The 15,581-nt window shown below is 38.3% G+C and overlaps 1 protein-coding gene across 8 annotated transcripts in view; it reads right to left on the bottom strand.

Moving 5' to 3' along the window:
* Nucleotides 1–458: 458 nt before the first annotated feature.
* Nucleotides 459–15,581, bottom strand: part of LOC134217648 (transcription initiation factor TFIID subunit 4) — a 49,065-nt gene continuing 33,942 nt past the window's right edge. For 7 of the 8 annotated variants that reach the window (XM_062696455.1, XM_062696456.1, XM_062696451.1 and 4 more), the window contains 5 exons: nt 13,798–14,133; nt 1,971–2,990; nt 1,741–1,914; nt 1,486–1,611; nt 459–1,424 (listed from right to left, as the gene is read on the bottom strand). In XM_062696455.1, the coding sequence (XP_062552439.1) occupies nt 1,266–1,424; nt 1,486–1,611; nt 1,741–1,914; nt 1,971–2,990; nt 13,798–14,133 (1,815 nt within the window). In that variant the 3' untranslated portion in view covers nt 459–1,265. The remainder of the gene's footprint in view (nt 1,425–1,485; nt 1,612–1,740; nt 1,915–1,970; nt 2,991–13,797; nt 14,134–15,581) is intronic. The other variant, XM_062696458.1, reaches the window with a different exon arrangement.

Raw genomic sequence — 15,581 nt, 5'->3', positions numbered from 1 at the left:
CGAGACGCTCCCCTTATCCCACTTATGCAACGCAAAAACTAACTTCACGTACTCATGGCAGCTAACGTAAACTATTACAAGCAATTGTACCTACCACAATAAACTGGAATTTTCTTTCATATAATCTCAAAATGCGGATGTTTCATTTTCTTTTCATAATTTATTTTTTTATAAGAAAATGTATTTCTATTGTTGATCTCTTCTTTTGCATTTTCAGTGTTTTTCCCATTTTTCGTAGATTTTTCAATTCATTAAATTATATTTGAATGAAAAGACATTAAACATAAATAAACGATTTTCATCCGTCCACTTTCGCTCATACACAAACAGATTTAGTATCTTTACCTTCTATCTCATTAGTTTTAAGTGATATAATCACAAACAAAGCTTGTTACTCATCGACTTTTCGTCAATTCAACCATAACATATCGATTTTTAGTTTCCAAGAAAACAGTTGATTCAATAGATTTATAAACTATTTTTTTATCCTTCCGAGTTAAATTTTCAGAAATTTGTTTTCCTTAATATGTTCTGCTTTCTGTTGAGTTTTATTTTGTTCCTACCGATATATACTTAAAATTATAAACAAACAAAAACAATGCTTGCGGCTGACCAGTGTTTTTTTCCTTTGTTCCGCTAAGCACACAGCTCTAGAGGACTCGAAACTAATTACACAATTTTAAATCTGGTTTTCACTATTTTAGACCTATAATTTTCATTTCCTTTGTTTTTCCTACATACCTATGCTTGCTCGTGCACTTTACGCTATATTGTTTTGTTTCTGTACAGCTGTTATCGATTCCGGTGTTTCAAATTAAATAAAACATATAAAACAACTGGGCCGGCAAGTCCGAGCCAAGCTGTACTACGCGCCCTGCCGTTCTCGTCATCCACCACTCATGCGCACGATTCCTGATATTCGCTGTAGCGGCTATTTGAAATATTTACAAAAATTCTCGAAAATCACGCACATACATAAACATTCTGATCATTCTGACGTTCCTATACAAACCGCGCCCCCAATTCTTCGTTTTACTCGACAACCGACCTAAACTGACCATGAAACGTATTTTGATTGGACCACCTATTCAGTACGCGCTTCCGAGCTGGAAACATTTACCACCGTGTTACGAGTGAAAACCTTTCTCGCTGGCGTTTGTCGGTGGTTGGTCCAAACCTCGGAGTTGACACCGTTCACGGTTTCAACAGAGAACGACCGCCGTCACAATTGCCACCACTGTTGGATATTGTACCACCACAATCGATCACTTGAGGTAGGCCTTATAGAGCATTTGACTTCTGCAGCTTTCCTTCTCCTGTTCAAGATAGAATAGCATATCGCGCAGATTTACTCTCTTGATACGTGGCCGCAACGGAGTTGCAGTCTTCCCGCTTACACCCACTCCGATTCCGGATGTACCAGGCTGAAGAAAAGTGAACAAGTTTAGAAGTTGTCGAAAACAGATGGCATGCTCGAGAACTCACCGTTACTGGCGTAGTCGTTCCTTCTTCCAGCTTGGGCTTTTTCCGCGGCCCAATTGCTTGCAAAGCCGTCAGATTTGCGTCTCGCTGTCGTAGTTCCTCCATTTCCGCTCGTTGCATTTCCTTCGCCTAGAATAGGAGTTGTGTGTTTTTTTTGTGTGTCTTTATTAAGAAGACTTTCAGTCCGAGGCTGGCTCGTCTCCGGAGGAGTTGTGTTGAATCGTCAAACATCAATTCCAAAATGTACACCAAACATACCTTTGCTTTCAGTTTTGCTTGCTCCGGATCTTCCGTTTTTGATCGAGACTTGGCTGCTCGCATCAACATTTCTCGTTCCTGTTCTTCGTGTCGCTTCTGTTCAGCCTTGTCCAGTTCTTCTAGGAACTTAATCTGTCCCCGGACGTCCTTCGTCACTTCATACCTCGGGTCAACCTGTGGTAATGCAATGATTACTAAAAATCTTTTTAACGAACATGAAACAACCATACCTTTATAATATCGATTCGATGTTCGGCAACCACTGCCAACTTCTCCACGATGTTTTTCAGTCGTTCTTGGCAGGCGTGAGATATTAGGACCGCAACCTCGCTGCTTGGTTCCTCGAGGCCGTGCCTTGCGACTATCCCCCGAATTCTGGTCTGTAGTGCCGACATGTGTAGGAACACTTCATCCTTACAGGACCGAATCTGCGTCCCCACAAATTCTGTCGAACCGAGAATCCTTTGCGTTTCCTCGGCCAAGTTGACACCTCCCATGGCCGCAACGTCGTTGATGTCATCATCCCCGTACATTGAGGAAGACACGTGATGCTGATAAAAAGAGGATTGCATAGAGGCAGCTGCTTTTTTCGCTACGGCTAAAGGATCGTTAGATTCAGCGGAGCTGGCAGCGGCACTGGCATTTGCCTTCTTTTTTGTGCCCGCCGTTGAGCTCTGTGATTTTGATCCTGAACTGGATTTACTACTGGAAGTGGTGACAGTGGTGGAAGAGCTGCTAGTGCTAGCAGTGGTTACCTGATTCGCACTACTATTATTACTAGTTGTACTGCTAGTGTTTGCAGTACTGATACTGGGGGCCGTACTGACCACTACGGTCGCCGTCGAAGGGATGCTTGTACTGATTAAACTCGTAGAATTATTACTAATGCTAGCATTATTCAAAGTCGCCACGGCGGAAGAGCTAAGTGCTAACGCTGGTAAGGGTTGTGTCCCGGTAACTACTAGACCGGGTGCCGTTGATGGTGTTGATGCTGCGACGACTACATTGCTGTTACTAATTGCTGTCACTTGCTTGACCTGAGTGGCCGTGGAACCAGATGCGGCAGCAGCAGCAGCTGCTGCCGCAGCTGCCACCGAGGCCACGGCCGGCGTTTGGCTACGAATCGTTTTGGTGGTAACCGTCGTGTTGTTGGTAGCTGCGGTAGAGCGCGATACAACTGTGGGCGTAGTCGCACGGATTTGAAGGGTCGCTGGTGTACGCGTGATTGCCGTACCGGCCGGAGCGCGAATCTACAAACGCAAGTAATTTGGATGTTTCGGATGAGCAATTTCATACGCACACGCAAACCGCAATGAATGGAAGCGACGAGCGAATAGCCGACGTGTTCGATTTAGATATAAAAGTAAAAAAAGAGAAAGGATATCGTATTTACGTTATTTGCTGTCATCGTGATCGGTTGACTGATATAAGGAGGACATTGCTAACTATCGCTTCAGCTTCATGCGCTATCTAGGGTGTAAATCTACGAGTGCTTTCTAGGTTTTGAGCATCATGTTTGTTGGATATTCTGTCGATTCTACCTACATATTTATTCTACCGAAACGTTTTGCAGCTCAAGTGAATGCATCTATTTCTAAAATATATTTTATTAAAAAAATCCATTGAAAAGTATTAACAATAATATATAGTCTTATAAATAGATGTTCAACGTCTAAGTGGATAACAATTAGGAGCTTTTTTCTAAGGGACTGTCTACAAACAACGTAGACTAAATTTTCCCATTTTTAAAACCCTCCCCCTAGTAGACTTTCGTTGACTTTTCCGAAACGAACCAGCCAACCCAATTCAGATGTTTTTCTTGAAAATCGAGGACTTTTCCGTAAAAAAAATAACTAAATTCTCGAAGAAATTGTGAAGAATTTCCTTTTAAATTTTAAAAGTTTTCCAGTCAATTTTCGAGTAAATTTTCGTGAAAATTTAGAATAATTTTCCGAGGTAATTGCAAGTGAGAAATTGAACCTTTGCCATCTTAACATGCATTAGCATTTACGATATATGAGTGAGTGAGATTGCTCGGGATAATGCGAAAGGGTTGATGATACCTTCTTTCAAAGTACGCTTTTGCGTGGTGCAATAGAAAAAGGGAGATCATTCCATCTTTTAATATACGCGATTGCTCAGGATAATGCAAAAGAGTTTATGTCCTTTTCTGAAGGACGCATTCGCTCGGTGCAATGCATAAAGGGAGATCATTCCTTCTTTTAAATTTTAATGCTCAAGATAAGGCAAATTACTCATACCGCTGTTCGTTCAAATTTAATATTTGTTCAGCACCGGATTTACTTCTACAAAGTATTCACGGATTTGGCCGAAACATAATCTTATTTCTAGCTCAGAGACGGCAGTGTTTTTATTAGTGGATTTAGAATCCGTCAACAAATTTCCAGTGAAAACAAGAAAGAATTTTTTTTGAAAACAAGAACGCAACAATTAAATGGATTGTGCTGCTTGAAATTGTCCGTGTCCTTCGGAAACCTTTTCTTCACATTGTCCAGCAATCACTTGATAACTCGTCATTCATCAACTGAAAAAAAACTGTATTTTCACCCGTCTACGACGAGTTTTTAATTCCACCAATTATTTTGATATCTTTGAAGATACGTATTTCGCCCATACGTATCTGCAAATATATCAAAATAATTGGTGGAATTAAATGGAGAGTTCCACTAAAAAGAGCTTAAAATATAAGGGGCGTAAACGGAGTTCCTTTCGGTCTGACTGCTTGCGGATTAGAATATCTAACGTTCACCATTTATATGGCTTTATGTAAATACGACTTTTCTTGCTCATATATGGCCAAAGCAGGTTTTCAGGTAAGCACACAGTCACTGAAAGCTTGCGTCGCATCTTATTTAAAACATAGAGGGACAATCACAAAGTTTAAGGGTGGTATTCCGGGTAGAAAGTGGATTAAACTTTTCCTAAAGCGTCATCCGAACATTGCCCGTCTTGTTCCAAGCATTCTTCCAAAATATCGTGCTATTGTCACAGAAGGACATACATATACGTACTTGGTTTAAGGAAATAGCTGATTATATTGTATCGGACAGATTCGAAGGGGTACTGCAAGATCTATCCAGAATATTTAATATGGGTGAAACATCAGTACGGACCATTCCAACTAAAGAGGTTGTATTAGCGGGAGTCAGAAGTCGCTATGTACATGCGCGCGTTGGTAATTCTGACAAGGAATCTTATACAGCATTGTTCGGAGCAAATGCAGCCGGGCTCTTGGTGCCTACGATGGTAATTTTTCCATATAAGCAAAGAGTTCCAGGTGATATTTTCAAAAGGCTGCCAGAGTCCTGAGCTGTTGGTAAGACAGAGCCAGGTTGGATGAACCGCGATACATTCTTCAAATATCTTCAGGATGTATTTTACCCATGGTTGCTGAAGCAACATCTTACATTGCCGGTGATTTTATTTGTAGATGGTCATAAATCACATGTATCGCATCTATCGATGAATTTTTGTAAAAAAAACGGTATTATTCTGGTTTGCTTACCAGCGAACACAACGCAAATCACCCAACCGTTGGATGTGTGCTTTTTCAGGCCACTAAAGGCTTATTGGAACCAGCTTCTTGTAGAGTGGAGGATCGAACATTGTGGCGATATGCTCCCAAGAAGCAAAATCGCTCCGTTGCTTAAGAAAGCCATTGATAGAATGAAAAATCTAACTTCGACACTTGAAAATGGATTCAAACGATGTGGGTTGTTCCCGTTCAACGCTGATTCAGTGAATTACAGCTCATTGACATCTGGATCCTGCAAGGAATCATCGATCATGGCTCCGAATTTTTCCCAAAATGACACTTTAAATACCGTACAAACACTTTATCAATTTTAATCATATTTGTCGCAGCAACAATTGAAATGTTTTATGCAGAGCCAAACTGGAAATTGGACTGGACCAGTAGAAGATACAGACTTGTTCACGGTATGTAAAAGAAAGAGAGATGATACAGCAGGTAAGTCGGATGAAACAAGTTCGATTCTCGAAACAGAAAATATTTGTCAGCTCTCGGAGGATGAAGAATCGCCCTTTATGGGTTTCCCGGAAGCTGAAATTCTAGCATGATTTTTGAAAACGTCAAATGAGCGACTCTCTTCTATTACGCTCTCTTTTATTAATACTGGAGCTAGCTTTGCAATTATTGCAATATTTCCACCTCAGCACGCTAGACAAAGCTATTTTCTTCAGATCTCTGTTGAAACATCCGAAGTAAATGTTAGTAAGGCTCCGTAATAATCAAAAGAGAAAGTAAACAAAAAGAGCCTCTCTTTTGGACTAACGACGTTTTCAAAAATCACGCGAGAATTGATGTCCAAGGTATAAAACATATTGTACTACCAATTTACCGAAACATCTACATTATATCTTTTACTGATTTTTAGGTAGAATCCGTCATTCTGAGAACAGCGTAGCTCACACTCTGATGAACATTTTGAACACATCATTTCCTAAACCTAAAAAGGTACAAGATTCCAAAAAAAACACGAAAATCAGCCTCCTTCCGTGGCTACTGGTGAGGCTTATGGAGATTACATTGAAAATATTGAGAAACAGAAGGAAGAAGACGAATTAAAGAAGCAGAAAAAGATAATTGAAAGGCTGTTGAAGAGAGCTGCCAAAGAGAAGAGTGTTACCAAGAAGCGATTAGATAAGATCCATCGCATAAAAGTGTAGCTATAAATATGAAAATACTTGTGATTTTGAATAATAAATAATATGATTCATGCTTTTTAAATATATTTTGTTTCTTTTGGTTATAAAACAAGTATACACGACTTTTAGCTAACGATTTGTTTGATTTCGAACATGCGCGAAATTAGGACCCATTTTGTGCGAAATTAGGAACCTTCCTATAATTGTGCACGAATTTAGGCACTTTCAATCGAGTCAAGTTTATTCCGTGAATGTGGTTATGTTATAGCACTGGCTCTAATTAATATTTTTCCAAAACTTCAAATTACTATAGCGGGCCATGCAGCAGCAAATCGGCCGTATTGGTTATCATTTTTATTTTCTTTAGGGGTTGACACTTTGTGTGATCTTAACTGCGCGAAATTAGGGAGCTTCACGGTATCGGTAAATTTGGTAATACACTATAATGGTGTCTGTTATATCTTGTTATGCTTCTTTGATTGAAATCCAAGGCAAATTTTGATTTCAAAATGCTTAAATATTATAACATACGTTCATAGCAAGTGGGTTAACCCTTTATAAGGCAGACGAATCTAAACAATAATTTAACAAAAACAACAAAAGGACACAATGTTGACAATGACTCAAATTTATGTTTGTTATACATTAAACAGTTCAGAAACATTGAAAAATTGGTGGCAATATAGTTGCCACTGCCCGCCAAGCGGGAAAACAGGCAACAACAAAAATATATAAAGATTTTTAAAAATTTGGTTTTACGTAGAACCAGTCAAATCAAGGTACGTTACATGTTTTGGTGAAGAGTCCTAGTCAGAAAACGCTTTCCAAGTGAAAAAAAAAAAATTGTGTTTTTTTTCCCAAGGGGGGACCCTTGGGAAAAAAAACACAATTTCGTCAAAAATCCAAAAACCAAATATACAGAAAGGCAAAGCTTTTTTCACGCTAATCACGTAGTGATCTAACACAGGAGATTCAAAATAATTGATACCAACGGGAAAAAATATATCTTTGTCGTTTTTTTAACGAATTATAACTGAAAATCCTTCTTCCACTCGAAACTTACGATCTGTTCGTAAAAAACTGTTCTCAAATTGACATTTCAATTTTTTATGGCTCAAATTCATCTGGGGTGTTACTAGGAAGCAAATAAAGTCACTACATGTGAAATAATAAGTAGAGCTCTTGTTAATAAATAGAAAAACATATTTGTTTGTTGGTGGCAATATAGTTGCCACTGCCTTATAAAGGGTTAATGAAAAAAGTCAAAATGGCGCTCGCAGTGATGACCTTGTTTTGTTCAAATTTTTACTATTAATCGCTAAAAATGATGCTGCTTTTCATTTAATTTCATGCATACATAACCATTAGACTGGCCCAGCCTAGTATGGGGAGAAAAAAAGTTGTTGAATTCTTTGGGGCACCCCCAGGATAGTGTATTAGGGTAAAAAAATCATTCTCTATAAATTTCAGCCTGATCGGTTGGTGCATCAGCTGGCGCATTTGATTTGAAGTTAATATGGGGGTTTCAGCCGAAATATATGGGAAAATACACCGCTGTTACTATTTCGTCCAGGAAATTGGATGGAAGAGCTCGATCGAGCCCAAATTTTCAGGAAATAAGGTTAACATCCAAAGAACAATTCCACATAAAATTTTGTCATATTTGTCACACTAAAAAAAATCACGACGATTGTTACGTGACGACATCCGCCGGTAACTTTGATTTTTTCTTTAACAGTTTTTCTGCGATAACTCCGAAGCGCAGTTATCACTATATTGCCAATGCATTCCAAAACATGTAGTGGTTACCTGCTGTCATGTAGCTTTCACTAAAAGTTCACGTAACTAGTACTTAGAGATCACGTCTGCTTCACCTGATCAAACTCGTAACTACTTTCAAGCTTCACACCATTAGTACTGGAATATCCAGTCACCTGATACATCACGTATCTCAAGGAAACTAAACTTTGTTCAGGTAAGTCCAGTGTTGGTAGAATCATACCCAAATTTCAATCATCGAGGCTTTATGCGCGAGCCAACTCGCTTGCGATTCTATAGGGAGAGCATTGCGCTTGAGTTTCTCGATCAGAATCGCATCGCCTCGCTCACTCGTCGAAAAATGATTTCGCTCTATAGATAAATCGTCAAAACGCAATCTAGGGTATGTTTCGTTTACATGTGGATTTATTAGACATCGCTTTAAGCGAAAAAGGTAATTCAATGCATTCAACAATAAAGAACGCGTAAAAATCATGCAATGATGCAAATCGCGATTCGACTCATAAGCCATGGGCCATGATTCTGATGAGGTTTGACTTACGCATGACTTGAATCGCCGATGAGATTTGAGAATTTGAGAGTTTACCAACATATGGTTACATGTCATTCAGGTCACTCTTACGTAAAAAGTATGGTGGATGAGAATCGCATTTGTTTTCAGGCAAAAATGGCGTGAAGATTTTTCAGATTGTAGAATCATGCAGGAAATACATTCTTCCTTGAATTTTAACGTTTTGTTATATTGTAATTAACTTATTCATATGAAAAAAAAATGGCATTGAACGATTACTATCTATTGAAATCATCTTTCTTGTTCTCATTGTTCAAAAGTTTACTAGCCAATATAAACTTTCAAAAGTCTTGGGTACGATGAGACTCAATATTACTGAACAGAATCCAGACGTTAATTTACAATGTTATGAAAACTCATATGTGAATATGTACGTTATGTGGAAGATATTGATTTGGAAAATGTATTGGAAAATGTTTGGAAAATGTAAACCACCCAAGTCGGGTGGTTTAATCCCCGGAAATAGGCAATTACCACAGACAAACAGACATAACACTCGTCAAATTTCCATCGTTCACTGATTTACTGATCATTTCAAATAATCATTAGTTGGCCAATCGATCACGCGTGGCGCGCGCATCGGATTTGCTCTAGTTTGACGTTTGTTCACTACCGCCATCTGGTTCGTGATTTGCCCAACTAACTGAAATCAACAGATGTCGTTGGTGTTTGCCCGACGATGCATTTGATGAGTAAATGTTCAATGTGTTATGTCTGTTTGTCTGTGCAATTACCTTTGATTGAACTGAACTTGAGTTGCGTGCTCTTGCCTACGCAATGCGGTCGGGTCTGAGCTTGACGACCGACTGGCAAATAGCTTACACAACCTCACTTGTTCAGTACCGTTGCTGATGAAGAATGTGTATAGCCGCCAGACATTCTAAATACTCACGCTCCTCTAATGTGGACGTGTACAATACACATGGGGAAGTATTGGCTTGATAAATGGATTGCGAGTGATTTGACTATGCGTCCAATTTGGGAATCTCGAGCTCGTTCAGTAGCCGCTAGGTTGCGAAGGCCGACGGAGGTCCTTCGTAGCTTAGTTGGTTAAAGCACCAGTCTAGCGTACTGTAGGGTCATGGGTTCGAGTCCCATCGAAGGGAAAGTGGTTACCTCCAATACATTTTCCAAATCAATATCTTCCACATAACGTACATATTCACATATGAGTTTTCATAACATTGTAAATTAACGTCCAAGTCGGGTGGTTTAATCCCCGGAAATAGGCAATTACCTTTGATTGAACTGAAATCCGAGGAGTTTTTTTATGTTTTTCATTTTAATATTTATTTTTTATTATCCCCCCCCCCCCTAAACCTTTCGGAGACCAGTAGGACAAAAAGTTAATTAAATATTTGCAACGGCCTTATATAGGCTAAATCACTAATTGGGCCTATGGACTCGATTCCCGGCTCACTGCACAGAAAACTAATGATTTATAATGTTTGGAAGCCGTAGGTTTATGATTGATAATTAAAAAAAAAGTCTCCTATTTATCTCGCACAATACTCAATATTCTTCAACCACTTTTTGTACTCCTAATTGATTCAATTATAGAAAATAAAAATGTAGATTTCAAACTTTCGCTCTTTGCTGCAACACCACTGAGCCGGAGTGATTCTTTCCACTTTACAAAACGGTATCTTCAAATAAACTCCTACCTGAAAATCGTCACAGTGCTCGATACAACCATTATTGCTTAAAGTTGTTAATCACCACACCATAATGCTGAACTCATCATTGAAGAAACTTTTCCAAGATTAAATAATTCCACAGAAAAGTCTGCTCATAAATCTTTATAATTCATAAGGGAAACTAATTGCTTTTGGAGGAATTCATTGTAAACTTTCCTTAAAAATTCGTTATGATATTTATCAATGATTTTCAATAGGTATTCAATGGCCCAAGAAATTATACTAAGTTTGTAATCAGGAATTCTTCTGGGAAGAACCTTTAGAAATTGTAAAAAATAATGCTATAAAAGATTATTTTTAGGAATAATTCAACGCCAAAATCCAACTTTTACCCTGTTGCTAATTTGGCTGGAATTCGTCACGGATTTCAAGTCAGTTCTTACACTACCCGGGAAACTCCAGTTTTCGTGTAGATATTCAATCCACGAATTGCTCTTGTGACTCATTTAGAATTAATTGCATATTATTCGGCAACTCGGCCGAACGAAAATCATCAGATGTTTCGAAATGGATAAATTTATATGAAATTTGCGAAAAAGAATCCACGTCTCTTGGAGGGACTTGAACCCTCAACATCCTACTCTAGATAGGCGGGATAACCCCTACACAACAAGACCACTTAAAGGTCCCGTTTGCGGGAAAGCCACCAGAATCCGAGTACCAAACTCCACCGCGGTAAATACTAAGCTGGCGTGACTAAATTGTATATATGTCGTGGTTAAGGCTTTTGAGAACTTTCGAAAAACATCTGAAAACGAAGAAAACGAACTCATATTATTCCCCTAGTTATATAAAGGATCGACTTAAGATTGGCTTAAATTCTAAAATTTGGATTTTGAAAAACACGAATCGTATTCGTTTGAAAGTTTCGTTCGTCCGTAAACAATAATACAAGTGTAGGTATAACTGATAAGTTGAAAAAACAAGTTTGATTGACAAATAGTAGTTACAAAAAAAACGGATCATAGAATGTCTGTCACTTTGACCTATATTGAATTTCCCGACAGGTTGAACTATTTCCAGATTATTCCCGGTTTTTCCCCGGTAGTGTCCGTTTCCCATTCTGACATAAATATAAAAACAAATTATCGAATCTTCCGTCAAGTCACTAGCACTCGTCGAACCTGAAATTTGTATGAAAAATATCGACAGAATTGCATGCGAAAATATGTATATGTCTCGCGCTTAGTTTCATAGGGGCGTAACTGTATTGATCGATTTCTCTTCGTCGATGTTTTCTTTTTATTGTTGTACCGAATTGCGCTAGTTTGTCGATGATTTAATAGTTTGGTGTGATAAAGGATGACTGTATCTTGGACAAGAATCAATAATCACGGTTGTAGCTTTTGAAACAATTGAGTTATTAACAATATATAAAATCGATTAAGAGAAATCGATCAATACAGTTACGCCCCTATGAAACTAAGCGCGAGATGTATTTCTCGTTTCTAGCTATAAATGGCACTGAAGTTGTTTAATTTTGTTCATTAGACAATAGAAAGAATGAACAATTCCCCCAGTGTAAAACGGGCCATCCAACAGTTCAAAGCGATCGGAGTAAAAGTGACCTTCGGTTTCGTCAATTTCAAAAAATAAATACTTGGTTTTTGGTACATGCCTAGTGACTGTACATTTCTAGTCATCAAGTCATATGGTTGGAATGCGGCCGAATTATAAACATTACGGACAGAATTAGGAGGTGCTGCCCATATGGTCCGTCTCCCTACAGCAATTTTGTATGGATAAGTTTAAATACAATGTTGTTCAAAACAGAAAATTTATTATTTAGATTTACACCTTCGAAGCGCATAATTCTGGATAACTATATAGGTTTGGAGAGGTTTTGCACGTTTCAGAGATTTCAGCAGAGAGAAATTTAGTGTTCATTTCCTAATGATGTATTCTAGGATGCATTAACGACATTTGAAGGGAATAAAACTATATTTTCCATACATTTTACATTCATTTAAAAAATACTTTATAACTATTGTAAATGGGGAAGTTCATGCATATAAAATGTGGTAAAAATATAGAAGGATATAAGAGGAAAAACCGGCAAAACAGCATAAGTATACAATTCTCGAGCGTGGATTCTAAACTTATAATATGGTTAAGATAAATATATTATAACTGACACTTTTCTTCGTTCCGGAACCATCACCAACTACCACAGCAAAGGGATCAAACTAGTAGTTTTCATTCAGTTTAATTTCAGACTATCTTTGGATAAACTAACCTGTTGATTTGTTTTACAATGTCTGAAAATGCGGCAGAATTATTGCCATTTTTCATTAAATAAAACATGTTAATTTGGAAAAGAACATCTCTTAAAACCATTTATTAGTATTGAGTGAGGGGAAAGAAACAATAAAATTTGAACAGCAGCGAAATAAACCGGCGTCATGCATTATTTTGATTACACGAGGGAGATAGAGTAAACGTAGGTTTTTTCTATTAATAGCGTTCCGTTATGGTCCAGCAGCAAGTAACAGCAATTAATAGTCGAACTCCGCAATAAAATACCGTAATATGTATATTTGAAAACAAAGCTAAAAAATCTACACTAGTATAAAAATAACTAAAAAAAACAACTCAGAATAAATATAAATATCATAATTATAATAAATGAATAAGGTTTATAATTCCAATCCAAAATGCATTATACTAATTTTTACCCTAATTTTCTACAAAGTTTAATAAGCACAAGCAAGAATCAACTATCATATTTCTTTTTGTTTCTACTATTTAAATGTTTTTATCTTTTTTGAAGTAAGCAAACTGCTTCTAAAAGAACGAAAATATAAACACCAGACTTTTGATAAGTAGTAGCAGTTTGTGTATTTCAAAATTGTTCTTCAAAATACCAACGAAGAAAAGCAAGCTCTTCCACGTATTGGGATAAGGTAAGACATGGAAGCATGTGTTTGTTTGTAGGTGTCTGTGTACAAGTGACTAGTGTGCGAGTGTGTTAATTTTGAACAAAACAGTGTAGTCGGAATAACGAAAGAGGCAACGATGGACTTGAAATTGAACGAATCGGGAAAATTTAACAGCACTCAAAACCTTATTGCCACAATAAGAACAACAACAACATCAACAATAAATAACTAAAAAAAATGGCAATCCAATTTTACTATGGAATGTGAAGGAAAAGGGAATGATACGATACTAAATTTCTCTTAGAAACTGCTGTAAGAAGGACTGTGGGTTTTAGGAATAGGGGAACGAACTGGGATTTATATGACATTGCTATACAGTAGTGGTGGTGCGAGAATAGTGTGCATAAACCACACCTAACTAAACTGTTTCTAATATACATACCGGAAGCAGCGCGGGGGGTGTTGTTGAGATCGTCTGAGGCAGCTGTTGGCTCGTTTGCACAATAGTGGTATGGCCCACGGTGGCCGTTGCGTTTGGTCGTATCTGCTGGGCGGTGATTTGTCGGGGCCCACTGGGGGTCGCAACGGTGGTGGCCACATGATGGGGCTGTTGATGGAGGGGTGTTTGTATCCGTACCGGCGTGGCCGGCCGTATCGTCGTTTGTCCTATCCGGGGTACGGTTGGGGCGCCTGACTGGGTCGTTAGCATACGGATTTGCGTCTGACCGACGATACTATTCTGGGTGACGATGGTTTGCGTTACGGGACGTATTTGGGCCTAAAAATGGCAGGGAAGCGTTAGTAGATGAAATGGTATTTGGTTAAGAACAGGAACTGCAACGATTCCGCTCCGGAAATAACTCAGACAATTAAATTGTTAGGCATAAAGATCCGTTCCTGGAAAATTTTCGACGAAATGATTTCTTGTATTGAGTACGATATGGGTGAGACCCAATGTGACTCTTCATCGATTTCTGCTCCTATTTACTACTACAGCAAATTGATTCTACTTTCAAATAGTGTAACGCTATCACCGGAGCAGTAAACATTGTCTTTGACTTGTGATATAAATTATAAACGCAATTGAAAACGTTTTTCCGCCCAAAAAACTCTAAGCGAAAGGGGAACCCAATAAACTTTCCTCTGTTACGCCTCAGTACAAGTGTTTCAAAGACAATTTAATCAGATTAGAGCACAGAAGCCTAAAAGCATTGATTTCGCAATAATCCAACTGACTTTCTTCTAACAGCTCATTTAACACCTGTCGGATTTGATCTAACCGATCGTATTAAAATGGTGTATACTAATTGGGCCGGGTAAAAAGCTGATTAAGGGTGGGATGTTTTTAATTGATCGGGACTCTAACGAAAGGCGGAATCACAACAGGCAGAATCTCGAAAGACAGACCTTGTTATACACGTAACAAAAGGCGGAATGTATCATAAGGCGTAATTAGATAAGCCGGAAATACGAAAGGCGGGATTTCAAAAAGCAGAATTTTGTCTTTCCTTAATTTTATACGCAGGCGTCTGCTTAAGATAAGGGAGGGCATATTTTATTCTTTGAAGACTCGCATCTGCCCAGTCTAAGTTGAGGGGGATATGATTCCTTCTTTAAAAGCACGCCCCTCCGTATATTTGTCTACTCTCTATCTATTGGAATATTATCTCACAACTAAAACACTAGCAGCCTCTTAGCTTAGTATTCATTGAGCACTTGCAGAGTTATTAAGTGTACGATTTCTATGCCTCGGAAAGGCGAAAAAATTTCCCACTCCAAAACTTCTCAGCCCGTATATAGATTGGATATCAGTCCCTTCAGTATGGTATGCTTCGTACAAAGTCATATGCTTTATCACTGCGCTACGGAAGGTGTACTCCCATACACGGAAGGTGTGCACCCATAAAACAACAAGAAAGCAAGCATCTGGCCGATCGAAAACCAAAGGATTTCTTACTATAGAGAAAGAAAATACACGAAAGGCAGAATTGCATTGGGTTGTTTTCACTTAGGCGGACATTTTGAACAACAGATCAAACGGCCGTTCGATCTGTTGGTTCAAAATGTCCACCTAAGATAAAACAGTCCGATGCGTATCGTGATACCCTCTTTTTACGTCACTTATTGGGGGGACGTAAACCGAATGTGAAGTAAAAAGAATTTTTGCTAAAATTTCTAGTACTTCACTTAATTTATTGATAGTGAGGATACTTTCAAATAAATCCA

Source organism: Armigeres subalbatus, chromosome 2 (genome assembly GCF_024139115.2).
Source record: "Armigeres subalbatus isolate Guangzhou_Male chromosome 2, GZ_Asu_2, whole genome shotgun sequence".
Lineage (NCBI taxonomy): Eukaryota > Metazoa > Arthropoda > Insecta > Diptera > Culicidae > Armigeres > Armigeres subalbatus.
Note: the sequence above shows the minus strand (reverse complement) of the source record. Positions and strands in the feature narration are given on the sequence as shown.